This window comes from Argopecten irradians, chromosome 5, assembly GCF_041381155.1.
Source record: "Argopecten irradians isolate NY chromosome 5, Ai_NY, whole genome shotgun sequence".
In the NCBI taxonomy this organism is placed as follows: domain Eukaryota; kingdom Metazoa; phylum Mollusca; class Bivalvia; order Pectinida; family Pectinidae; genus Argopecten; species Argopecten irradians.
Genome location: NC_091138.1, coordinates 33,122,025 through 33,149,138, shown reverse-complemented (window position 1 = coordinate 33,149,138; position 27,114 = coordinate 33,122,025). Strand labels below are relative to the sequence as shown.

Genomic DNA, 27,114 nt, shown 5'->3' with positions numbered 1-27,114 from the left:
TAACGTTAAAACGACAACGTAAGAATTAGTTAGGTTATTTTCAGGTGATTGCTCGGTTATTGAGATGTAAACAGGTTATCCAGGTAAGGCATATTTTATTTCCTATTGATTTAGTTCTTAATTTCCCGTGTTGACCCACCTGTAGCATTAACTGAACTATAACAGTAATCCACACGCACCTGTTCAATTATTTGGCGCGCGCAGATTAATTGCGTAACGTCATAGTGATAGATCCGGAATACTATCTCTTTTCAGTCAGAGACTGTATAATTAGCTCTATCATATAACATTAAGTGACTTGATGTAAGCTTGCAATATGATTTTTGACAGAGTCAGAGTGTTGCACAAACTGTATATCAATTTTTTTCATTTTTGACAGTTTAAATGTGTTACAATACTATTTTTAAAGTACTTGTTTGTCAATTATTTCTTTTTCATGTGTTGCAACACTATTTTTCGAAAGAGTTTGTTTATTGCAACATTGGTGTCTGCCTCATTTTAGACAAAAAATGATGTAAAATTGTAAAGGTATGTACAAGTATACATTATATCTCAAATAATGTAGAATAAGGGTACATAATTTCGCACACCTGACAAATTTTCCGATTTTCTTTAAAAATGGTTGAAAGATGTAATTTGTTATTTATTTATGTTAATTGTGACTAAAGGAGGCATGAAGTCTCACTATGATTTTGTCATATTTGTAATTTTCAGGTTATGTTTATATTAAAAAATGAAATCGGAATAATACAGTCTAGATTAGTAAAGATATTTCTTAGAAAAAGGCGCAGCCAGATGTTTCAGTAACCATTCATTATGTAATATTAAAAAGTGCAATTTATGGAAATAATTTAGCCAAATATTGGTTGAGATAGATATATAGTTTAAAATTAAATGTTTATTTGAATATTTGGTTAACTCTGTAAGATATTGCTGTACACCCAGAAAATGTCATATTATTTGCCACCAGTATTGTTTCTTAGAAGAAATGTTTCAAGATTATTTATTATATATTAGTTACATTGTATATGCCCAAACGGCAATCGGTTTCTTACCATGTGCTGTCATTTAATCTGGACAATCCATCATCAACATTATTCAGTTTTCAACTTCAAACAATTTTATTGGCAAATATCAAAGGATTAGACAGTAGGCATTACCTGTACATGTATATATAAAGTCTTCTTCCTAAACTCTCATAACTTTTCCTTTTAAACAACTTCTAATAATTTAAAAAGCCAAGAGACCCGATGTTGAACCTGTGGTATACTGGGATGTATAAAACAACAAACTTTTATTCAGTTACTGAGGTCAAGTAATGTTAGTATAATATTTGAACAACTTCTTAATTGTTGATAATTACAAGTAATGGCTCAAGAGACCTTTATTAGGAATTCTGAGACAAGGATACTGGTCTACCAATTAATGCAAGTTAGTTGAAATCAATGACCTTCACTCTGCCCTGCAGGTAGAGCGATAGAATTGTACCTGCTGCCCCTATTGCATGATCATAAAAGTTGACTAAATTTATTATTTAGGGTCTTATCTTTCCTCTTCTTCCAAACTAACTGCCTTCTTCCTAACATCTCTAATGATACCACCTCAGTTTTGGCTTCCAGTTAACCTTGATCCCTGTGAGGTAGGCTCAAATAACATCCTTGTCAATAACTTATTGGGACATATATAAAAACCTGATATCCACCTGTAACATAATTGGATAAATTTTTAAATTGACTCAAATCTTTAAAAGCCTTATTCATAGCCGTTTTATATTAATCTACTTGCAGTGTCTAAAAAGAAATACCATACATAAATTGTCTTCTCAGAATTTTGAATATAAATATGGCATCTTAAAAAATTGTCTATTAATGTTATTATCACCTATATATTAAGGCAGTAGTCATATAGTGTAAATTGCATCTATTCTTAGATAAACTGGGCTTCTAGAGCTCTGTAATGTAAACTCTTTAACAGGATATAACATTTTATGTTTCAAATAATTCAAATTGCTTATATATTGTTACCCATGCAATTCAATAATTATGTCATTATTTGGATACCCAATTAGTACTTGTGGTAGCTGAATGGTTACAAGTTCATATTCCATATGGGATAGTTGCCAAGCACTGATGACTATAGTCAAAGGTTTTTCTCCAGGTACTCACTTTTCCCTCACTCTTTAATCCTCTACGCATCAATTAATTCACAACCTGTCATGTCTTTAAAGATGCTCCACCGCTGACAAAGCATAAATAATACTCATTAATTGAACAATAATTGGTGTTTAATACTGTATATATGTCTAATTAACACAAAAAATGATATGAAATAATTTATTATGCTTTTGGTGCATGCACAATCAATACTTAATTCCATATAGAACATATAGTACCAACAAATTTTTTCAGGATGCAATTAATTATTTTCAATATTTTTTTCTTGAAGTAAAATTAGAAGCTCAAACTTTTCAATAGTTGAAATAGTGTAAAAAAGTAACTTTTGTAACTGAAAAAAAAACCTTATTCGTCTGCTTCTGTTTTTTTTATAGCGAAAAAATGCCATTTGTCAGCGATGGAGCATCTTTACAGTAAATGACCCTGGCTGTCAATATGACTCTAAAATAGTCAAATCAAAAGTATAATTATAAACATTTATCTTGGTAATCACTTAGATATAATTTCAACGAGTAATAATACATGTGCACAGTTATCCTGTTGAGATGTATAGACATAAAGCTGATGTGCTATCACAGAACAAAAAAATACTTAAGTTCAAGGGGATATCAGTTAAAATGCCATCACATTGTATTTTAGTAGATTTAAGTATTTTATAAGCCTTGTCATAATAGTTGACCTGACATCACCAGTCTGTTTATTTATCCATGTGTATAATGATCGTATATTCAGGGTCGATGACCTACTTTTCACAACCTTGTGTCTCTTCGGTCTCAACTTAAGCATAAAAGAGTTCCAGGCCATTACATACACATGTCACATGATGGCAGTATAGGTATATTACACATACCTGGGGTACAGCTAAAGGTCGCTGAAGTGTATCTATATACACATATCTATAGTATCACATATACAACTGTCTAAGAGTAAAGTTATGCAAGGTAATTTTAGATAGGCCCACATTGTGTAACGTACATTGCATCTGAACCAAATTTTAAGGTTCGATATAGCGTTTTCACACGTAATGAGTAAAATACACCATCAATGTCCATTGCTAAAAAAAAGAAAGATTGATTATGGTGGGAATGAATAGAAAGGGAAAAAATCAGCAATATAAAACCAAATAAATACCTAACATATTGGTACAGAAAAGGCAACCTTCCTGTCCATAATGTTCATATTGCCAGATATATATACAAAGTGGGTGCATCTATAGTTAGAGGATACTGGACTTCTTAGTTCTATTGTTACACAATGTAAAGACAAAATCTTGAAGTTCAAATTAAGTTGTATGTTATATATTTTGCAATGAACTTGAACCTTAAAGATGCTCCACTGCCGACGGACCATAAATGATAATCATTTGAACAAGAATTCGTGTTTAATCCTGTATATACATGTCTAATTAACACAAAAAAAATAAAATAACTCATTTTACTTTTGGTGCAAGCGCAGTCAGAACTTCATTCTGTATGGAACATAGTGCCACGGAATTTTTTAGGGATGCAATTAATTGTTTCTAATATTTTTATATTGAAGTAAAATTAGAAGCTCAAACTTTCCAGTGGTGGTAATGGTGTAAAGTAAGTAACTTTTGTAACTGAAGAAATTAAATATTAAATCGTCTGATCCTGTGTTTGATAGTGAAAAAATACCATTTGTCAGCATCTTTAAGCTTGCACACTGTCAGGACCATAGTTATTACAAAATCATGTACACTAGTACTGTATTCTATAAAAAAAAAAAATAAGCAAAAAGCAATTTAACAAATAAATTGTGTTATGGTTTTTTTAGGTCATCTGACCCGAAGGGTCAGGATGACCTATTGTCATCATTGCAACCGTCCGTCGTCGTGCGCCGTGCGCCGTCCGCCGTCCGCCGTCCGCCGTCCGCCGTCGCCGTGCGCCCGTGCGCCGTGCGTTAAACTTTTTATTCAAACGACGACTTCTTCTCAATAACCCGGAAGGCCCAGGGTACTCATATTTGGCCTGTAGGTTGCTGGGATGGAGGGCTACCAAGTTTGTTCAAATGAATGACCTTGACCTTCAATTCAAGGTCACAGGGCGTCAAAAAGGCTAAAAATCTTTAAACAACTTCTTCTCAAGAACCAGAAGGCCCAGGGTACTCATATTTGGCCTGTAGGTTGCTGGGATGGAGGGCTACCAAGTTTGTTCAAATGAAATGACCTTGACCTTCATTCAAGGTCACAGGGGTCAAAAAGGCTAAAATCTTTAAACAACTTCTTCTCAAGAACCAGAAGGCCCAGGGTACTGATATTTCGCCTGTAGGATGCTGGGATGAAGGGCTACCAAGTTTGTTCAAATAAATGACCTTGACCTTCATTCAAGGTCACAGGGGTCAAATAGGCTAAAATCCTTTAAACAACTTCTTGTGAATAACTAAGAGGCCTAGAGACCTGATATTAGGCCTGTGGCATGCTGGGATGAAGGGCTACCAAGTTTGTTCAAATAAATGACCTTGACCTTCATTCAAGGTCACGAGGGTCAAAAAGGCTAAAATCTTTAAACAACTTCTTCTCAAGAACCAGAAGGCCCAGGGTACTGATATTTGGCCTGTAGGATGCTGGGATGAAGGGCTACCAAGTTTGTTCAAATAAATGACCTTGACCTTCATTCAAGGTCACAGGGGTCAAAAAGGCTAAAATCTTTAAACAACTTCTTCTCAAGAACCAGAAGGCCCAGGGTACTGATATTTGGCCTGTAGGATGCTGGGATGAAGGGCTACCAAGTTTGTTCAAATAAATGACCTTGACCTTCATTCAAGGTCACCGGGGTCAAATAGGCTAAAATCCTTTAAACAACTTCTTGTGAATAACTAAGAGGCCTAGAGACCTGATATTAGGCCTGTGGCAAGCTGGGATGAAGGGCTACCAAGTTTGTTCAAATAAATGACCTTGACCTTCATTCAAGGTCACGAGGGTCAAAAAGGCTAAAATCTTTAAACAACTTCTTCTCAAGAACCAGAAGGCCCAGGGTACTGATATTTGGCCTGTAGGATGCTGGGATGAAGGGCTACCAAGTTTGTTCAAATAAATGACCTTGACCTTCATTCAAGGTCACAGGGGTCAAATAGGCTAAAATCCTTTAAACAACTTCTTGTGAATAACTAAGAGGCCTAGAGACCTGATATTAGGCCTGTGGCATGCTGGGATAAAGGGCTACCAAGTTTGTTCAAATGAATGACCTTGATCTTCATTCAAGGTCACAGGGGTCAAATAGGCTAAAATCTTTAAACAACTTCTTCTCAAGAACCAGAAGGCCCAGGGTACTGATATTTGGCCTGTAGGATGCTGGGATGAAGGGCTACCAAGTTTGTTCAAATAAATGACCTTGACCTTCATTCAAGGTCACCGGGGTCAAATAGGCTAAAATCCTTTAAACAACTTCTTGTGAATAACTAAGAGGCCTAGAGACCTGATATTAGGCCTGTGGCATGCTGGGATGAAGGGCTACCAAGTTTGTTCAAATAAATGACCTTGACCTTCATTCAAGGTCACGAGGGTCAAAAAGGCTAAAATCTTTAAACAACTTCTTCTCAAGAACCAGAAGGCCCAGGGTACTGATATTTGGCCTGTAGGATGCTGGGATGAAGGGCTACCAAGTTTGTTCAAATAAATGACCTTGACCTTCATTCAAGGTCACAGGGGTCAAAAGGCTAAAATCCTTTAAACAACTTCTTGTGAATAACTAAGAGGCCTAGAGACCTGATATTAGGCCTGTGGCATGCTGGGATGAAGGGCTACCAAGTTTGTTCAAATAAATGACCTTGACCTTCATTCAAGGTCACGAGGGTCAAAAAGGCTAAAATTTTTAAACAACTTCTTCTCAAGAACCAGAAGGCCCAGGGTACTGATATTTGGCCTGTAGGATGCTGGGATGAAGGTTTGTTCAAATAAATGATCTTGACCTTCATTCAAGGTCACAGGGGTCAAATAGGCTAAAATCCTTTAAACAACTTCTTGTGAATAACTAAGAGGCCTAGAGACCTGATATTAGGCCTGTGGCATGCTGGGATGAAGGGCTACCAAGTTTGTTCAAATAAATGACCTTGACCTTCATTCAAGGTCACGAGGGTCAAATAGGCTAAAATCTTTAAACGACTTCTTCTCAAGAACCAGAAGGCCCAGGGTACTGATATTGGGCCTGTGACATGCTTGGATGAAGGGCTACCAAGTTTGTTCAAATGAATGACCTTAACCTTCATTCAAGGTCACGGGGGTCAAAAAGGCTAAAATATTTAAATGACTTTTTCTCAAGAACCAGAAGGCCCAGGGTACTGATATTTGGCCTGTAGGATGCTGGGATGAAGGGCTACCAAGTTTGTTCAAATAAATGACCTTGACCTTCATTCAAGGTCACAGGGGTCAAATAGGCTAAAATCATTTAATCAAATTCTTGTGAATAACGAAGAGGCCTAGAGACCTGATATTAGGCCTGTGGCATGCTGGGATAAAGGGCTACCAAGTTTGTTCAAATGAATGACCTTGATCTTCATTCAAGGTCACAGGGGTCAAATGACCGTTAAGGCCCATAAATTGTGTTGGTTTTTGTTTCTTTTGCAGAAAATGAAAATAACTTGGTGAAGGTGTTTTAATCTCACAGTTCAAGTTTCGAAGCCAGAAGATGGGGTATCAGGGCCTTCTATTGTTGGCCATATTATTTCATTTTGGTAAGTTATAATAAATGTGTACATAGTCAACATAAACAGCACTCAAAATCTAGTTGCAAAAAAAATATCAGATTATTTTTTTTCTAGACATTGAGGTTATTAAATTACATGTTATCTGGTTATTAATATAATATAATCATATTTATGCATTAATATAGGTACATGAAAACATGTATTTACCTGACAAGGTGATTTGTCATATTAATTGTCAGACTACATTTTCCATTTACAACTTTTGTTTTTATTTTAGCTTTATCCTTATTTAAATGATAAGTTTTTAGGTATGTATGCCTGTCATACATTCTAGGTAATATTTGTGTGCCATATTATCATGACTTTTCCTTTCTAACTTATTTCCTTATATACAATTCGTATTAGATTACATGTAGATATAATGTGATGTTTGATTTTGTCAGAGGATTTCGAACTTAAGGTTATACATTAATGTGTCGTCTGCAACACAAGAGCCACACATACTGGTATGGTTTGTGTCACCTGCAACGTAAGGGCGTTACAAAGGTACAGTCGAAACTCGTTATCTCAAAATCGCTTGAGTCGAAATTCCGGTTGAGTCGAATTAATTTTTAAGTCCCTTTTTTTGTCCTTCTTTGTGTATGTATTTTAAGATCAGATGACTCGAATTTCGATGACTCAAAACTCCGGTTGAGTCAAAGTCAATTCCTGGGCTGTTTTTGTTTATTTTGAACAACCAGTTCAACTAAAAAGATTTAATACAAACCTTATCAGTTGGAAAATCACGATAATATGCTAATCACGGTAATAGGCATGTACCTGGCTGTAATAGTCATAAGGTAAGAATGTTGAAAACCACATTCTGACCGAACCGAATGACATTATGTTTGAGTCGAAATCCGGATGAGTCGAATTTTTTTCGTAAGTCAATTGAATTTCCAGATAACGAGTTTCGACTGTATCACTACCAGGTATATATATGTCGGTGTGAGTGTCGGGAAAAAGGTTTCCAAGCAATAACTTTAGTATTTATTGTCCGATTTTATCCGAAATTGGTATATTGCTATAGATCATTGAGAGCTCAGATGAGTTCGATATTGGACAAAATCCGTCAATATTTGCGAGAGTTACGGGACTTTAAAATTGTCAATACAGATAATCTCTCTGATTCCATGCGATAAATTAATTATCCCTCGCCCAACGAAGTTGGCGGGGGGTATACAAATGGGTTCCGTCCGCCCGTCCGTCCGTCCGTACGAATGGTTTCCGGAGCATAACTCTAAAACCAGTAGAGATATTTCCACGAAACTTCATACACACATTGGTCTTATGGTCTAGTAGTGCCTTTTGCTATTTTTAGGTTTTCATTTTTTGCATTTTTTCTGTTACCATTGAAACATGAATGTTACAATAGAAATAATTACTTAGTTTGATGAGGATATATGAGTAGAAATAAATTAAATATGTATAGTTCATAAATTTTATATAGTAAATGTATTAAGCTGTATGAGTATCTTATATATAGGGCTATCTGAGCCAGCTTAAGGGCTAAGTCTGAAAAAGTATTGGTTGTGGTATTTGAGTAGGAAAGTTCTTTGAAAGTTCAGAGTGGAAGATCCCTGAAGAAGTCATATATAGTTTGGTTTTATTAGTTAAATGTCCTATTAACAGCCAATGTCATTTAAGGACGTGCCAGGTTTGTTGATGGAGGAAAGCCGGAGTACCAGGAGAAAAACCACTGACCTGCAGTCAGCAACTGGCAACTGCTCCACTTGGGATTCGAACTCTCACCCCAGAGGTGGAGGGCTTGTGGTTATATGTCGGGACATCTTAACCACTTGGCCACCGCGTATAGTATTATTACATATTTAATGTTTGTTTGCAGGCCTTATTGTACTTGCCGTGCCTGTGATAGATTCATCCAGTTCCCTACAACATAATGCTGATGTTGGAAGTACGATAAGAATGGATTGCAAAGTGATGAACTTAGGATCAAACACTGTATGTATACTAAAACATTTAAATGTCAGTACCTTATAGTTACCGTTTCATAGTGAAATATGACTCACTGCACACTTTGTGTTTATAGTTCAATTATATCAAATATGTTAAAATCTTTTATAAAATTTGGTTGGGTCTATGCATACTGTAAAGATAGTTAGTTTTGCAGGTAAATATTTTAACAATCTTGACTAAAAACAAGTATTAAAATTCACTTTTTACAAATTAAAATTTTTCATTCAGGTTATAAAGGTATGTTAAATATATTCACCCAATGATAATCATGAAAATGTAATACCCATATTAATTACTGGGTATACTGAGTGAATTGAATATTTTATATAAGAAAATATACAATTAATTACCTTATTTCTAATTAAGAATCTATTGTTCTAAAGGTGATATGGGAGTTTGTGGACCATGATGCTATGATTTCTACTGGCCTGAAAGTGTTGATAGAGCAGGGTGTTGAGAGTCGCTATAGTATCCAGCAACCAGCAGGTCAGTTCACAGATAACTCCAACAGCCAGTAAAGCTAGAGTTGTATTGAATTTAAAAGAAATTATCCTTTTCCCTAACCCCTCCTTCTAAATTCTCTTACTGATAAATAGGTGACTTAAAATTCTGACAATCAGTCAAGAATTATTGACATTTATTAAATTTTGAAAAAAAAAAAATCTAATTTGACTATCTAAATTAAATGATTCAGTGTACTCAAGTATTCTTTTCCTAAGATAATCCAGCAGTTATTCTAACAATCTGATCAAAACACAGATCCATTATTAAGAGGATCTGACAACATCCCAATAGGGGTCACATTCTGGTGACCTTTGGAAATGGCCAATCAAACTACTGCTGCTAGAAACGAAATAGTTTGAAAAAGCTGTAAGAATTATTTTTATGTATATAGTCATTTCGCCCAAAGAGCACAACAAAGCTTAATGTATATGTATACTGGAATGAAATGGCGTTTTCAATTGATGTAGTATTGTAGTACTATTTAGAAAATGTATTTATTTTCTTATTTATTACTCATTGGATGTTATCAGATCCTCTATTAAACAGAGTGTTTATAAGGATCTGTATTTTAATCAGATTGTCATTCTAACAAATATGTTGACTTTTCTACAGACTCTGGTCAGTACAGTTGGTATACACTTGTGATAAGTAGTCTGCAGGAAGAGGACCAGGGACACTACAAATGTTCTATAAATGGAACGGACATCTCTGCTGTACATGTTCTTAATATCACAGGTGAAAATTACAGGTGTATCAAGTGTCAATATTTTATCCACTTGCCAAATAGTAAGTGACTGACAGAGATAATGCTGCCTTGTCAAAATTCCTTGGAACGAACTAGGGCTGATGAGGGTGGCAACAATGGTCAAATTATAAGAGACTTTTCAAAAACATCTTTTCAAGATCCAGATATATTAGAATCTTTGTATTCTTCAATGATGGAAGAGTATTACAGATCTCAAACCTGTCTATAAAGATCTTCACCAATTTCACAGAGCAAAATTGTGTTTATATAGCTAATTTAGTTGTCCTTATCCACAGGTCGTATTATGTTTAAATCACCTCTATGGAACCCCAAAAAGGTCGCCTTGTTAAAATGGTCTGTATACAGAGATGATCACATAGGCTGGTAAAAACTGCTTAAAATTACTATAATGGCCAACAAACATCTAAACCAGGTATTTTACTGACAGAAGAAATACTTTATTTTAGTCGTCTACTGTTCTAACATTTTGATATTTGAATTTGTAGAGAAATCAGCACCTCCGACTGCACCGGATGTGAGCCAAAACTTCAACTTTACAGGTAAATTTGTAAGCTACATACTTGTATCGTAAATTGTGATCACACTTCAGCTGGTGACCATTACAAGTTAATTTTGCCCAAAAGCATACAGACCACATGTGATGGGGTCTTAGGAAGGAATTTTGGGATAAATCAAAGGGAAAAAAATCAAGAAGATTTTGTACTTGACATAAATTTCAATTATTCTTCTTACCTGGTTATTTGTTTCATCAAGAAAAAAATTCTCTTCAATACATGCAATTAATGTTGATAGTAATAGGACTAATTCATGTACAACGTGATACCTGATAACATTTGTACAGGACTAGTATCTCCAGTGGTGATGGAACGTAACTTTTTGTAATTTTCCTGCTGAAATGACGTTTAAGCACAGGATATAATCTTTTGACGTCATTCTATCATCATTAGAAACAGTAGTCTCACAAAAACGTTATTGGGTATCGCGTGGTACATGAATTATTCCCATTGTATATCAATCGGATGGAGAACATTCTAAAAGAATTCAGAATGTTTTTACAAAAGATTGTCTATTTATATACTTTTATGTACTTTCTTAAAGACTGTTGTGTATCGGAGAGTGTTTCCAGCGCCTGTATGCCAGCCTGTAATCCCTACTCCGTCGCTGTGGGATTTGACGCAGCTACCGCCTGTAGTACAGACTTATTTAAGATCCTCAAATGTGCCTCAGGTTGGTGGTGATCAATAGTTTTGCTATATGTTGCATTCATTTTGACATTTTTTCAATGAATTATTAAGGCCTGTTATTAAAATTCATTCAAGGTCACAGGGCTAAAACCTTCAAACTATTTCTCACTTGCTTAAAGACTTAAGATATTTTTCTAATGGATGACCTTGACTATCATTCAATGTCAAAGGGGTCATATAATAGGCTATACGTTATAAATTTACAGTTTCCCCATTATTTGGTTGCCAAGAGACCTTGGAGATAATGTTTTAATGAATGACCTTGACTATCAATCAATATCAAAGGGTCATATAGGCTATATGTTAGAAATTATGGTTTCCCCATTAATTTGGTTGCCAAGAGACCTGATATTTGTAATGAAGCATATGTTGTGATCTTGTGACCTTTACCAGTAAAGTGTAAATTGGTAGCCATACTAATACCAAATTCCGTATCCAGAGGGTAAGAACCATGCTGCTTGTTGTAAGAGAAGACTCGTGCCAAACAAGTGCCTGGATCTGTGTCTTGGACAACTTCCTGCCAACGCTGACGACTCATACCTTTCCTGTCTCAATCATGTCATGGATATGTTTGCATGTGTCGAGCAAGGAAGAGGTTTGTTATTGATAATTCTTTCAGTATTTTGCAATTTTGCTTGTTTAAGTTTGTCATTGCAATTACCAGGTAAATTTTCAGTATATTAAAGAAGAAAACCAGATTGTCATGAAGATGACATTTAATTTAGTTGTGTGTTTTACCTATCAGTTATTAATTAATAATTTATATTTACCTTTAAATTTTGTTATGTGTGGATGGGAGGCTGTTTAGTCGGTAAAGAGGTAACAATTTTGAGGCTGGTGACAGAACTGCTAAGTGCACACACAGCTATAATTGTAAAATATAAATGAATCAAAATATTGGTAACTTGCTTGATATTTCAGTTGTGTTGTCTGGAGTCAGTGATACATGTAGCTTCTTTATTTTAGTTTTGTTGCCAAGTCCTCCAGTGTCTGTGTCTGCTGTGGCCACCTCCCAATACGACTCCATTCTGGTGACTTGGCAGAAACCATTGGACAACAGTGATATTGTTACATCCTACAGAATCCATTACAAAGTCAGTGGCAGTGATAGCGCCTTCTTCAGTGTAAGTACCATACAAAGTCAATGTTTTTATCAATATTGTTCACAACCATTCAAACCCTGAAGTGTTGTATGGTCTGTATTCTAACTTATATAGTTAGCTTAGGTCAGCAGGACCAAGGCGAGCATTTATAATAATGCCATGCTGTGGGTCTTCAATATTCAATCAACTTCTTATTTAGAGCCCCTGATATTAAAGCATTTAACCAAATATTATCAGGGAGATTCTTATTTCGTCTTTGCAAATTACTGAGTTACCTCCCTTATGGGTAGGTATCCATGGTGACGACATTGTTTGTGAGCGAAATTGACGTTGTTGTCTATGAAAATTATGATGTTGCACTCGCAAACACAATCAATACCTACCCTTAAAGATGCTCCATTGCTGACAAATAGATTACACGCCAATTATTATTCAAATGATGAATGCCATTTATGCTCTGTCGGCGGTGGAGCATCTTTAAGGGCAGATAACTTTGTAATATGCAAATATGGAATATATGGATTGAGGAATTAAAATTATACAAATGAACGGGCTGACCCCAAGGTGGCCAAATCCTCTACTAGTATATCTACCTAACAGAATGTCGGGAATGACTTAATACCTACTTAATACCTACAATTTAGTTAGTAAAATATACAGAAAAAGTATCCCCTGCTTAACTTATTTGATAATATTCTCTTTTCAGACCCCTTTGATTGACAAGCATGATACCCTTTTTTCTGTGTCAAACTTGCAAAGGAACACGGAATATGTGATCTATGTGAATGCCATCACAGACCATGGATCGAGTCAGCCATCGGCTTTTGTTTACGCCACCACAAGGGATGGTAAGCTCTTACATTTGTTAAATTTATGATGTAGAGTAAAGATTTACAAACTTACTCATTTTTTTTGGTTGAGGGCTAGTTGTAATAATATGACATGACACCATAACCCACTCTGTTATTACATAGCCCACACCAACTTTAGGAGTAATCCGACAAACACATGGCAAACAAACAGCTGTTTCAGATTTGAAAATATGAGTGAATCTTAATCTTCCTCATATTAGTATGAATATTCTTGATGTGGATTTTTAGCCCACCATCATCAGATGGTGGGCTATTCAAATCGCCTTTCGTCCGTGGTCCGTTGTCCGTCCGTCCTTCCGTCCTTCCGTCCGTTAACAATTCCGCTATTTCTCAGAAAGTACTGAAGGGATCTTTCTCTCAAATTCATATACAGGTTCCCCTAGGACCCTAGTTGTGCATAGTGCATTTTGGGACTCCGATCGTTCGACAAGATGGGCCGACAGTTGGCCATCTTGGATTTTGATAGTTAAAGTTTGTTACCGCTATTTCTCAAAAGTGCAGAAGGGATCTTTTCTCAAATTTCATATACAGGTTCCCTAGGACCCCTGTATTCTTTTCAGGACCTTGTTGTGCATTTTATTTTGTTTGATTTCTCAAAAAGTGAATCTTAATTTCATATTTCAGGTTCCCTCAGTTATGCATATTTAGTTTTGGGATGAATGGCCGATTCTTGTGATGTGGATTTATTATTTTGGGGACCATGAATTTAATAGCCGCTATTTTCAAAAAGTGCAGGGGATGTGTCTCAAATTTCATAAGGAGGTTCCCCTTGACATGTTGTGATATGCTTTTTTGGACGTTGTGATACCGGATATTTGGTTACCGCTTAAATATTTTATTTTGGAGATTTTTGGGTCTTGACATGTATATCTTTTTATTTTGTATTTTAGCCACCGCAGCTCTGACAAAGAATGAAACCATTTATGGTAAATATTTCTATTTTTATTGATTGATATTAAGTAGTGTAATTTTGAGGAAATCCAACTAAAAAATAGAATCAAAATTCAAAAAAACAAAATTATTTCTACTTGTGACATAATTTTAGCCTGGTGTCGCAAGGCATGTGTTTCCATTATTTGTACAGAATTAGACTTCACTTGATCCATGTTGTGCATGGATACATGACCTATTTTGGAACTGATTTGAATGCAATGTGGCAATTTATTACTAGCTGCTATTTTGGCTATTGACGATTGAAAGTTTGTTACTATCTCACAGGAAGTACTGAAAGGATTTTTCTGGCAATTATATAGACTCTATAATTGGTTCTTTTCCACAGTTCTAAGGGAACAAAGAAATAATTAAGCTGAAAAAAAATCATCATTGATTTAATTGAAGTTATAATTAGAACATTTGATAGTAGGTGCTGTACTCAATCATATGTGTTTGTGTGTATTACAGAGTGTTGCGGTCGGCGAGCTGTCAAACCTGACTGTCAGAACCTACTCTGTAAGTCAGATGTGATGGGCCAGTTGGATCCGAGCGTAGTTCTGGGTACCTGTAGTGAAGATTTCAACAACGTACTGGCTTGTTACGCAGGTAGGACACCTGGTTTAATATTATTGCTATACACATATAGTTATGTATGATCTCAATTGATGTTTGCCATATTTTTACCCAATTTGTTGCTAAATTCCCCAATTCATAATTCAGATTAAAAGTTTATGTAGATATGAAACCATAAAACATGTAAGAAAAATCATGAATCAGTTTTCATTAGAAATATTGAACTTACAGTATGTTTATACGATTCCCAATTTCACCACTTACATTGTAAAATTCCCAGTTCAAAACGCCCTGTGCTATGTTCTTTAAACTAGAAATAAGCCCTGCAGATTTTATTTTGGCATTAAAATGTAGACTGGCTGGAGTGGCCGATGGAGGAGATATTGATGAGCCACTAAATTTTACTAACATTTCTAGTACATGTATTAGATCTCGGGTAACATTTAAGTCTACAAAATGGGCTTTCAAGTATTAAACGGATTATCCTTCAGGTGAGAGAGACCAGTCTGCCTGCTGTGCGAGAATGCACGTCCCAGAACATTGTTTTGGTTTCTGTGGTGGTGACGGAGTGACCTTTTCCTGGAACCTGACCCAATGTATCATGAGGATGGCTGTTATAGATGGGTGTATAGAGGAAGGCAGAGGTTGGTGTTCTTAGTGCTTCCTTATAATGTCTTATAAGAAGGATTATAATATCATACTGACAATACTGATATAAGATAGAGGATCATTTAAAAAATAGAGTACTGGCTGTGATTAGCTTACTACAATAATAATTAAATTCATCAAACCTAACTCCCATGTAAGGTCTAGTATATTTTTCATCTATTATATCATGATATTTAAGCATCTAATTTGTTGATTTTGGCTTAGAACAGGAAATTAAGATATTATTAAGTGAATTGAAATCTTGAGATTGTTTATAAAAAGAATCTGATTTACTCATCTTTTATTACACATTACACAAATTTCCTACTATCATCACAATGTTCTGCACAATCGTAAAAAAATGCCATCCCCCACAAAAATTACCAGCTGTACAGTATACCAAAATGACTGTTTCTTACCGTTTGTCTGTGTGGTATTTAGATATCATCCCCGGGGCTCCGAATCAGTTCAAACTTGTAAAGTTGGAGTGGAATTCAGCTGAATTTTCGTGGGAAAAGTCTGGCCCTGCGCAAACAACTTCCTACGATCTCTTCTACAGGCCAATATTTCCACCTGGAGGAAATTATCAGAAGGTATTCTTCTTGTGGCAAACTTTGCTAGTTCATGTACTATTTCGTGGGATATTTAAAACATTTTTCATCCTTCGTCTGTATTTTATTCATTGTCATTTTTCTGTTATCTTTGATTCATAAACAGTTACCAATTAATTATTTTGCTAAACTTTTTATATGTACACAATATGTTGATTTTGGGATACCATCAATATATGACGTAGCATATGATTATCATCGCAGATAGAAACACCACATCTGAGCAACATATAGGAACCAAATTGAAAGTTTTGTCTTTGAAATTTATTTTAATTAATACTAGTTATGTAATAAATAGAATCTTACATTTGTGGCTTTATAATAATTAATTTATAAACCTCATTAAATAAGCCTGTAGGTGAGTGGCATATCATGGTAATGAACTTGTTTGATTTCATTTTACACGCATGGCCACTCATGTAAGATCATCTATATAAATGTTTGAATTGTTGTAGCTGACCATAGTCGGTAACACACAGGCTGTGATCATTGGCCTACAGGCCCTTACACAGTATGAAGCATTCGTGGTGGCTAAAAACCAAAACTACACCAGTCTACCTACATCATCTATAGGATTTCTTACTTATGGTACGTAGCAGAGGTAAACCGAATCAGACCCAATAAGCGCTCTTGGCACTGACAAGAAAAGGAACTTTGGATTTGTCTTTTCAAGGATTATTGCACAAAGTAATGCCCCAAATCAATATGCAAATAAACGAAATCAAGTAAAGAAACTTAAGGTTATCATATTTTCAGTCTGTTTGTAAATGTAATTATGCATCAGTATAATGTTAGATATGCATTAGTAACAACAATAGCGAATTAGTATACAGTAAATTACTCGTCAATAACAATAACTACAAGTTATTAAAGTCATTCCAAATTTAGTATCAATAGATTTAAGAAAATAACTGAAATTAATTCTCATATAATTGTGGTTTCAGCCAAACCAGTCTCTCCACCCGTACCCACACCATCTACCGCTCCGAATCTCTTCTACAACTTTACAGGTATGATAACTTTACAGGATAACTTTACAGGTATAACTTTACAGGTATAACTTTACAGGTATGCTAACTTTACAGGATAACTTTACAGGTATAACTTTACAGGTATAACTTTACAGGTATGATAACTTTACAGGTAAGATAACTTTACAGGTATAACTTTACAGGTATGATAACTTTACAGGATAACTTTACAGGTATAACTTTACAGGTATAACTTTACAGGTATGCTAACTTTACAGGATAACTTTACAGGTATAACTTTACAGGTATAACTTTACAGGTATGATAACTTTACAGGTAAGATAACTTTACAGGTATAACTTTACAGGTATGATAACTTTACAGGTATAACTTTACAGGTATATAACTTTACAGGTATAACTTTACAGGTATAACTTTACAGGTAAGATAACTTTACAGGTATAACTTTACAGGTATGATAACTTGACAGCTATATGTACAATGTATAACAACTTCATAGACATAATAATTGTACATGCATTTCTGAACTTCAATCCAAAAACAATTTTGTGTTTGTTGTCTGTTTTAGCCTGCTGTAAAGACAAAAACATGCCAGCCAAGTGTTTAACCCTGTGTGATTATGACCACTACAAAGGCAACATTGACTTCGGCCTCGCCCTTGAATGTAGTGACCACATACTCACACTGCTCATATGTGGCTCAGGTCAGTATCCCGGTCATTTGTCCATCATAAATCAATCTTATTAAGTTAATTCTGTGGTTTTGGAAAAATAAAAGTTTGATGTGTTTATAGTACTTGATACAATCTGATTTGCCTGTTTGGCAATATCACCACTTTCTTAATGATTTCAATTTGTACTGTAAACTCATTTCCATGTGTGATTAAATGATTAAATTATGTGTATTTCACAGATGATAAGAAATCATGAAAATTTATTTTGTCACGAATGACATCAGCGTGAAAAAAACATAAAACAGCATAAAAATTTGTCATTAGGTTGGCCTGAAATTAAATATGTCTGTTACGATAGCATATTAAATTGAAAATTTTTCCCGAACACAAGATATGTACATGTATTATTTTGATAAATAAATGTAATTTTTGTTTGAAAGATGGGCGTAACCACGAAAGTTGTTGTAAGACAAGAGGTGTCCTTGATAAGTGTATACCACTATGTAGCGTGACTAGTTACGACGACTTACCCAGCGATATCCATGACAACCCGATCATGTGTGCAGGATACACACAGTCTATAGCACAGTGCTACACAGAGGGAGTAGGTCAGTAACATATATACACTCACTTAGCGATTTCTCTTTTCTATATCTTATAACTTGTCAAAACTGGCCCTTGTATATTCCAAATCACTGGTAAAAGTTTTTTTAACGATTATAATATAGAGTGAATGAAAATATAATAAATAATAGAAAAAATAACGAACCATGATACATGATCAAGTTCAAAGCGTAAATTTGTTTAAATTCATGGAAAATACGGGGGTGGCTCGACAGAAGCGGTGGTTTTTATCATTCACAGGCTAAACACAATTGTGCGGACATGATTATCGCTATCCTATTTTCGTGTCATTAAGTCCGTACCCAAAAGAAAAATGATAACAAAGAACGTCACAAAACCATCAAATATCAAACCGAATAAGTGTAAATGATATTATTTTTAAAAATATATTGTTAGTGAAAGAAAATTTCCGCAGACAGGGAGCAAAAACACAACTTCTGAATGACTGCTAAATATACAATGCAGCAACTTGTTACAACCAACGGTCAAAATGGTGTAATTTCTCCAGAATCCTGACCGCAAGTGACTTCAATGAAAATAATCGGCATGTCAAGTTTAGTAGTGTGAATTACATGTAATGAAACTACATTATAGTGCGATGCTAAAAAGCACCAAACATCCGTATAAAACATCGATTTAGAGTCGATCTCAGCAGGCTGGGCAAAACATCCACGAAATCCATATCCTGAGTTTTACAAAAATAAGGCTTTCGGTGATTTGCAATCATGTTTGGCAATTTTTAGAGAGAACACACGTATAACGAAGTCAATTATTAGGTTAATGATAGTTCCTTTGATGAAGAAAAAGTAAATCCTAATGACATCAAGATAATTAGATACGCGGAGTAGTCTATCAAAATAGAATATAAAGAGAGAAAAATCCGTAAATGCATAAATGAGTGTAAAGTATTTTAACAAACTCGCAGGTTTGAAATATGAGAGATAGTAAGGCGTGAATTCGTAGCGGCGCCATTGTTTGTTTACAGCACAAGAAGTCTTACGGTAATGGCAGATAAGTAAACAACGAAACAGAAACATGACCAAATCAATTTTGCATAAGATATTTTACATCATTGTGAAGTTTTAATTTGTTATACATTACAGAACAAGTTTACAGACAGTTTTCGTGATTCTAATCGATCGATAAAGCATTACCGTGCTTCCATTAGAGATACGATCGTTACTACACAGGAGGGTTTGCGTTGGGTGCCATGGGCCTAAACTTTTTGGTTGCGGCTTATGTACACGTGTGCGTCTTATGTGTGTACAAAACCTGAAAAAATCGTTAAAAAAGGCCTCTGCGGCTTGTACACAGGTGCGACTTATTGTCCGGAAAAATCACGGTGACATATTCCAAATCCCTGAGTATTCTGGTTATAATTGTAAAGAAAGGTGTCTAGATTAAGGAAGTTGCACTGTAAGTAGTATTTATTTTCTGAAATTTATGGGCACAATATCAAAATTCTGATTTTCTGTTACTGCAAGTTTTGGATAAAATGAGCTATAAATGACACCTGTACTATAAACGATAGACCCATCAAACACCATTTGGTGCAGTTTATTATATGACCTCTGTGTAAATGATATCTGTCTATAAAGGACATTTTTGTGATGTCCCTATGGTTTCCTATGATTTGACCATATTTACAGACATTATCTAATTTCATGTAATTAAAGAGTGTGTATTAATTTTTACAGTTTCCCTCCCTATGGCCCCCGAGAGTGTCCGTGTAATGCTAGTAACAGCCCACTCAATCCAACTCAGCTGGGACCCCGCCAATGCGCGGCCCACATCCACAGAACTACACTGTCCTGTATCAGGCAGAAAATGCACAAAAGTGGGATATGGTGAGTTTGATCAATAAAAATAGCAAAACAAAATTCAACAGTTTAATTATAAGTTGTTAGAGGAGTTTTAATTTAAGAATGGATATGATGTCCTATAGCCATTTCAAACCTTACATTTCTAACCTCAAGTTTACCAATGGGATTGAGCTAAACATGGCCTAGAATGATCATTGGATGGTACAGATTAAGTGTTGTTCTTTCCCGGGTTGCCAAGAAGATCCAAGATGGCCGCCACATTCGGCATCTTAAAAACGTTTTAGAATCTCTTTTAGTTTCACCATTACAGATTCACCTCAGATTTTACATGATTGATTAATAAGATTAATTGCTTTTGTTAATTTCTCAAAAGTCTTTCATGGAATCAATATAATTATGAGTAACAATATGCTTCGTATGAATAACGTTTTTCGTTTCATGCTGGTCATATCACAGTTAAGGTTCTTGCACCTATTGTTATCCATGCTGTTTATATCAGATGTATATAGGAAACTAATGTTTGCAATCCACTTTGAAAAAAATCTTGTCTATGCACTATCCTTTAGTAACAATTTATTTATTGGTAAAAAAGAGTGTCTTCAGTTATATGGTAAAAATATCATGTTGCACCATTGGGTAAAAACGTGTGGTAAAAACATAGGAACATGATCTTCATTTTGAAAAAAACTTGTTGCATTGATCAACATGTGAATCTTTTTCCTAAATCTAGTTTGTAACAAATATAATCAATATAATAAGTAACAAAAGACGTGCCACATACTAGTCAGTTCAGAATCAAATCTTTTATGTGACTTTGATCTAATGACCCAACGAGTGAAGTCATATAACAGCGGGAAACTTTGGATTGATACGTAACTCCGGATAACTCGACAACCCAGCTTAATACCAGTACATTTGGACAGGTCCCGGCGCTCCGAATTCCCTACTTAACTTAAATTGATTAAACAACTGGGATATATCTAATTCGGAAAACTCGAAAAAACTCGAGATAATATGATTAAAGTTTGGTTACCGAAGGAAGTAAAATTCTACATAAAAAGATTCCTCAATAAACTTGAAATGAGATTTTTTAGGACAATGTGATTGCCGAAAATATGCCAATTTCTTTTTCATAAATCTGCCGTATAACGGCATATCAATAATGTAAAATATCTAGGTTTTCTGTTAAAATTTTAGCAACAACTATCAGGCGATTTTGACATTTCTGTTGTTCACATCATTTGTTACGACATGGGAACTATAGTCTATATATACAACCAAGTAGAAGAGATAGTTTTAGTAAGACATGAAAACTTGCTTAATTCGAAAGCTCGGATAACTCGAAGTTTTATCTCTGTCCCTTCCAGTTCGTATTAACCGAGTTTCCACTGTAAATATGTATATAATTAATTCATTCGAACAGCATATATTATAGCCAAATTTAAAACACAATTACAAAAAGTATAGTTGACTTATTATTCATAAGTACAGATAAAAGAGTCATTATCAGAATATGAAGTTTGTACAAATATTGATCTACATTCATGGCTACTAACAAAAGCGAAATCCATTATTTAGTCCTCTGTAATACTTTATTAGCACCTTGAAGGATCAAGGTACAGATTGATTAGTAATGCACATTACTAAATTTTAAGTTGGTGTTACAGAAATATATTTAATATATTTTCAGCAAACGGCCACAAAAATGCCATTCAATCTGGTAGGCCTGAAGGATGAAACTCGTTATAGTATCAAAGTTGTGTCCGTCAATGAAAACGGCTCAAGTGTGCCTTCCTATGAAGTCATGCAAGCCACTCGGCCCTACTGTAAGTATAGCTGTGTTAGATAATGTGTCTTGCTTTGTGTCGGTAAATTTAAGATAAAATGTAGATTTGGTTGATGTAGTGATTATTAAAGCCACTCACCTTTCACCTACCCGACTGTGGTTTGATTCTTGACACAGACATGAAAAGGTCAGGGATCACATGCCTGATCACATGGGTTTTCTTGGAACACAAAGGTTTTTCTCTTATCTTGAAGTCCCCTCACACTTACGTCTTGGTCATAAGAAAGTGTTTTGTATAAAACACAGATACGTCACTCTAGTGACAGTTCTAGCATTGTTCTCTGGATACATAACTAGAAATGATTTGTCTGAATACCACTATAAATGAAGCTGTTAAATGGACGGTTTAGTCTGAATGTGCGTGTTATGCTTATATCTTAGAAGAGTTGGTATCACTGTCCACCTGGCCGTAAATGACTACTTTGATCATTGCATGCAATGAAAATAATAGCTTGATTCCCACCATTACAAATTGGTGGTAACTACTGTGTAGTAGGACGAACCCTCACCAATGGAGTAATGCACTTTGTGCCTAGAACTACTGAAATAGCTGATACAGTAGTGTGTTTACCTTTTTTCAAAATGGTACAATTTTGTCTGAAAAGTAATTTTCTCTGATCAATGAGGCTTCCAGCTGTATCTCACTTACTGGAGGTACAGTACTTTATTAATCTTCATGGAATTGGCCTCTGTCCAGTTGGCATTCATATCGGCTATGAATGTCAACTGAAAGGCTAGTGCTTCATGTAGAATTTGCCTCTGTCCAGTTGGCATTCATATTGTCTATGAATGCCAAATGAAAGACATTAAATGCTTAAATTTGTATTATGTAATAAAAATGTTAACATGCTTTCCATCTTTTGATGAAGCTGTAAATTGTTTTTTGTTTTGCAGATGCTAATAAGACGTGTAAATACGTTCGATACCCCAACATGACCATGACGTATGACACTGCCGTCCCGAGAATGGTGAGCAGTACAGACGACATTGCGGAGTGTGAGAATGCCTGTAACCTTACAGACACCAGAGCTGCCTGTGTGGGCTATACGTATGATACTACCGGAAGTGGGACGTGCGAGATCTTTTTGACCAATGACGGTGCCAAACTGGTAGAGAAAGTGGGCACAGATTTGTATAGAAAAGATTGTAGCATAGATGGTAGGTCTGAAGGCATCTTTAACATACCATACTGTTTTTAATCCAATAAGCATCCCTTTCCCTATAAGCGTCCCTCCACCTTTTTGATACCAGAATTTTACTCACCCCGATTCATATGCAGTCTGAAACTATGAAATCTGTGTAGGTATACTGGGCGCTTACTGGTCAGATATGGTATATTATCTAAATATCAAAATATCAAAATGAAATGTTTATCTTATAAAATATCAAATGGTCTTACAAAAAATATTACATATTTACCTATTTTATTTATTGTTTTTTTTCTTTAATTTTATTCTCTGTTTTTGAAAATCAAAATAGAATAAATCCAGGCCAAAAGTTCAGTTAATAAATATTTCTTGAAAACATGTAAGAATAGGGTTTAAATTTACAATGTAGATGTATGATTTGTTATTTATTATTTTGTATTTTCCAGTACCGTCCACTAACACCACCATAAATGAGACGGTTACCTGGGCTAATAGATCACGTAAGTTTGTCTAGAACTTCAACATTTTTAACTGTTCACTGAAAGGGCATGAAAAAACAACTGTTTTGCTACAATTAATATCCTGCTAGTGCTTTTGAAAATTGAAATAGAATTTGTTCTGACTGACAACAAGGAAGTATATGTAGAAATTGAGAAATGATAATTCCTTAGGCTAACTCAACTTACATTTTTTAAGAAGAGAAGTCCAGCTTCGGAGATGAAGAGCTTCCAGAAACAGAAGAGCTACAATTCAAGTGACAATACATATACCGGTAGTTTTTTCTGACTGGTCAAAGTTGACATACAGTGGATATCAGTGATGCTAAACGTCTATTCTGAAAGTCTCTGTCGCCATGGAAATTGAAATGAAGCCTTAAAATTTTTACTTTAAAAGATGGTTTAATTCTTGAGAAAATGCTGAAAGCAATTATCGTGAGACTATGTTTAATTCTAACGAAAATGTTGTGAGCAATTATCATGAAACTACATGGGTATTTTGGAGGCCAATGTAATGGTGTCCTTTTACAATCAGTTGCTGTTTCTTTACTAAATTTAAAAATACATGATGTTGAGTGTTTGTTGTTTTAGACTGCTGTCAGGACTCCAATATCAGTGCCGAGTGCCAGGCTGTGTGTATGATGGAGGTCCCCCTTATGTCTCCACTTGTGTGTGAATTGGATTTCAATAAAGTTTTGGCATGTGTAGCAGGTACACATTTTAATTCTTTTCCCATCACTGTCTTTTCTCTTAGATACCGTATAGCCAGTGATTTTCACCAGGATGATATTTTCGCAAATTTTGCTGAACACATGGTGATTTAACCTGCGTAATAATATACAATGTAGGTAGGTACTTGAATGAACTTTATTAACACATGAATGTTGTTTGTGTAGATGGACGTGACCACACCCAGTGCTGTAGTGCCAATGGTGTACCCAATGCTTGTCTGGGTTACTGTAAGGGACAGGCGCTACCACAGGATGCTGTCGGTGCTCTGTGCCTTAGTTACGTCGGCTATATTGTCACATGCTTCAGCCAAGGTTGGTATGATATAAACATATGCTAAAACTGTGTAATTCAACACTATTTGAACATAAACATATGCTAAAACTGTGTAATTCAACACTATTTGAACATAATTAAAAAAACCACAAAATACAATCGATTGTGATATGTTGCAAAAGCCCTTTTGATTGATATACATGTATTGGAATATGAAACTTCCTTCCTATACCTGCCCTTAATGCTATGTGGTGCTAATTATTGTAAGAGTGACTGTGGATAATTAGTTATAGTAAGTTGTGAATATATGTACTATTTACTGATTAATATTGTTCCTGAGTTAGTAGTGGAGATGAGTTAATTATGGTACTATTTACAGTTAATATGGTACTATTTACAGTAAGAATATGTAAGTGGGAATATGGTTCAATAGTATGTGAATATGGTACAACTAAGTGTAAAGTATGGTACACAGTAAGTGTGAATATTGTACCATATATTACTTGTTACAGTAAGTGGAAATGCATATGATATAGCTGGTACTGAATAGGTATAGTTACAGTAAGTCTGTAAGTGTGAATATGGTACTAGTTACAGGTGACTACTAGTTACAGTAAGTGGATATATGGTATAGTTTACAGTATATGAATATGGTACTAAGTTATTAATTACAGTAAGTAAATATGGTACTAGATACAGTAAGTGTATAGGTACTTGTTACAGTAAGTGTGAATATGGACACTAATTACAGTAAGTGTGAATATGGTACTTGTTACAGTAAGTAGTGAATATAGGAATACTAGTTACAGTAAGTGTGAATATGGTACTAGTTACAGTAAGTGTGATAATATGGTACTAGTTACAGTAAGTGTGAATATGGTAATAGTTTCACAGTAAGTGTGAATATGGTACTAGTTACAGTAAGTGTGAATATGGTACTAGTTGCAGTACAGTATATGGTGCTACTAGTTACAGTAAGTGTGAATATGTAATGGTACTAGTTACAGTAAGGTATAGTGTGAATATGGTACTAGTTACAGTAAGTGGGAATATGGTACATAGTGATATAAATTGTTACAGTAAGTGTGAATATGGTACTAGTTACAGTAAGTGTGAATATGGTACTAGTTACAGTAAGTGTGAATATGGTACTAGTTACAGTAAGTGTGCATATTGAACTAATTACAGTAAGTGTGTATATGGTACTAGTTACAGTAAGTATGAATATGTGTATACAGTAAATAGTTACAGTAAGTGTGAATATGGTACTACAGTAAGTGTGAATATAGATACTAGTTACAGTAAGTAGTGAATATGGTTACTATGTTACCAGTAAGAGTTGTGAATCTGGTACTAGTAGTTACAATAATGGCAACTGTTACAGTAAGTGTGAATATGGTACTAACAGTTACAGTATGTGTGAATCTTGTGCTAGTTACAGTAAGTGTGAATATAGTACTAAGTTACAGTAATTAGTGTGAATATGGTAAGTACTAGTTACAGTAAGTGTGAATATTGTACTAGTTACAGTAAGTGTTGAATATGGTACTAGTTACAGTAAGTGTGATATTAGTACTAGATTACAGTAAGTGTGTAATATGGTACTAGTTTACAGTAAGTGTGAATATAGTACTAGTTTCAGTAAAATGTGAATATAGTACTAGTTGACAGTAAGTGTGAATATGTAACTAGTTTACAGTAATGTGGGAATAAGGTACTAGTTGCTACCAGTAAATACTGGTCACAGATATAGTGGAATATCGGTACTAGTTACAGTAAGTGTGAATATATGGTACTAGTCACAGTAAAGGTTATAGTACTAGTAAGTGTGAATATGTGTAAGTGTAGCATAAGGTACAGTTACAGTAAGTGTGAATATGGTACTATGGTAGTTACAGTAAGTGAAATGAACAAGTTTACAGTAAGTGTACTAGTTACAGTAAGTGTGAATATGGTACTAGTTACAGTAAGTGTGAATATCGGTACTAGTTACAGTAAGTGTGAATATGGTAACTAGTTACAGTAAGTGTGAATATGGTAATAGTTACAGTAAGTGTGAATATGGTACTAGTTACAGTAAGTGAGAATATGGTACTAGTAACATCATTAGGGATTTAAGTGCCACTAAAGTATAAGATTGTTGCCTACGTACAGGATTGTTGAGCCTACCAAGTCCTCCTGAACAGTTTAAGGTCGTTGAGAAGCATGCCAGATATATAATGCTATCCTGGAGCCCACCAAGGGAGAACTGTCCTGATGCAGAATGTTTTTATGTTGTTCAGTATATAAATCCTGAAGGTACAGCTGTCAAGGTAAGACTGATAGCAGGTTTTAAAATGTCAGAAATCTTCTTCTTGACTCCCAGATATGTTAGAATCAAATTTTCTTTATACATAATGT

At 34.9% G+C, this 27,114-nt stretch overlaps 1 protein-coding gene across 2 annotated transcripts; it reads left to right on the top strand.

Moving 5' to 3' along the window:
- On the top strand, nt 1-23,098 carry LOC138323585 (Ig-like and fibronectin type-III domain-containing protein 2). 2 transcript variants are annotated; one of them, XM_069268293.1, is made up of 22 exons: nt 15-83; nt 3,714-3,757; nt 6,757-6,863; nt 8,722-8,837; nt 9,236-9,338; nt 9,969-10,091; nt 10,608-10,661; nt 11,221-11,349; nt 11,806-11,961; nt 12,333-12,490; nt 13,176-13,317; nt 14,232-14,267; nt 14,743-14,880; nt 15,339-15,491; nt 15,937-16,088; nt 16,562-16,694; nt 17,051-17,116; nt 17,667-17,801; nt 18,212-18,379; nt 20,093-20,242; nt 21,909-22,044; nt 22,959-23,098. In XM_069268293.1, exons 3-21 carry the CDS (start codon nt 6,818-6,820, stop codon nt 21,953-21,955), a joined length of 2,205 nt encoding a protein of 734 aa, XP_069124394.1. In that variant the 5' UTR covers nt 15-83; nt 3,714-3,757; nt 6,757-6,817; the 3' UTR covers nt 21,956-22,044; nt 22,959-23,098. The 2 variants fall into 2 exon arrangements, with proteins under 2 accessions (XP_069124392.1, XP_069124394.1); XM_069268291.1 differs by lacking the exon at nt 3,714-3,757 and having other exon boundaries at nt 1-83.
- The last annotated feature ends 4,016 nt before the right edge of the window (nt 23,099-27,114 follow it).